Source organism: Frankliniella occidentalis, unplaced genomic scaffold, assembly GCF_000697945.3.
Source record: "Frankliniella occidentalis isolate FOCC.00 unplaced genomic scaffold, Focc_3.1 Scaffold26, whole genome shotgun sequence".
Taxonomy (NCBI): Eukaryota; Metazoa; Arthropoda; class Insecta; order Thysanoptera; family Thripidae; genus Frankliniella; species Frankliniella occidentalis.
Window position 1 is genome coordinate 2,033,622 of NW_026267156.1, and position 854 is coordinate 2,034,475.

Here is an 854-nt window from a genome sequence, read left to right on the forward strand (position 1 = left end):
CCCCCCTCTCCTCCCGAGACAAAGAGGAGACAAAACAAACACAACACCCGAAATGTGCGCGCATTATTGAAATGTGAGCGTGTGAACAAGTCTTGGACCCAGCACTCTCTCACCACTTGGAGGCGCAGCGGCACTATGATGACGTCGACGCTGGGGCAGCGCATGACGTTCTTGTCGTAGCCGGCCATGAGCGTGCTGCGCTCGCTCTGCTCCCAGTCCTCCCGGCCGCGCCCGCCCGCCCGGCCCGGGCATCCTGCCGGCCGAGGGAAGACCCAGCGGGAAGTTCAGCAAACTCCCTCAACGTTGCCCTTTCTCAAGGATGAAGTTCACACAACAACGGGTGCTCACAGATGTTACACAGGAAACAAACAAAGGAATTCGCTGAAGTTCGAATTCGAAGCCCCTTGTTGCCTGCCCAGTCTATGGCGTCCCCGCGGTTGCTGTGTCCGTACCGTCGGCGGCGGCCCGGGCGACGAGGAGCACGGCGGCGACGATGGCCGGGACGAGCATGTCGTCGTCGGGGTGGTGGTGCGGGAGCTGCTGTCCTGGCCCCGGGCTGCGGGCCGAGTGGCGCCACGACGCCGTGCTCCGCCGTGCTTCGCCGGGCTCCGCCCCCGAGGCCCCCGATGCAGCAGCAGCCAGACCCGGGCAGATAACACCTCCACAGGCTCGACGCTATCACACGCCGTGCAGCACACGCGTGCGCGCGCGTGACGCTAAAGTTACACGCCCGTCACGTCACGTCCAATAGCGGTCCAAAGCTGGAGCTAACACCAAGAGGGTACTTCGGGGTACTTCAATAAAGGGGGAAAATACCCTAAATACAATCAGGAAAAATCAAGGACAGTATAATT

General features: G+C 61.6%; 1 protein-coding gene across 1 annotated transcript in view; it reads right to left on the reverse strand.

Moving 5' to 3' along the window:
* LOC113213817 (uncharacterized) overlaps positions 1-829 on the reverse strand; it is a 19,919-nt gene extending 19,090 nt beyond the window's left edge. Inside the window, exons 1-2 of the mRNA XM_026432999.2 lie at positions 453-829; positions 114-253 (exon numbers count right to left, since the gene is read on the reverse strand). Of these exons, the coding sequence (XP_026288784.1) occupies positions 114-253; positions 453-510 (198 nt within the window). The 5' untranslated portion in view covers positions 511-829. The remainder of the gene's footprint in view (positions 1-113; positions 254-452) is intronic.
* Positions 830-854: the final 25 nt, after the last annotated feature.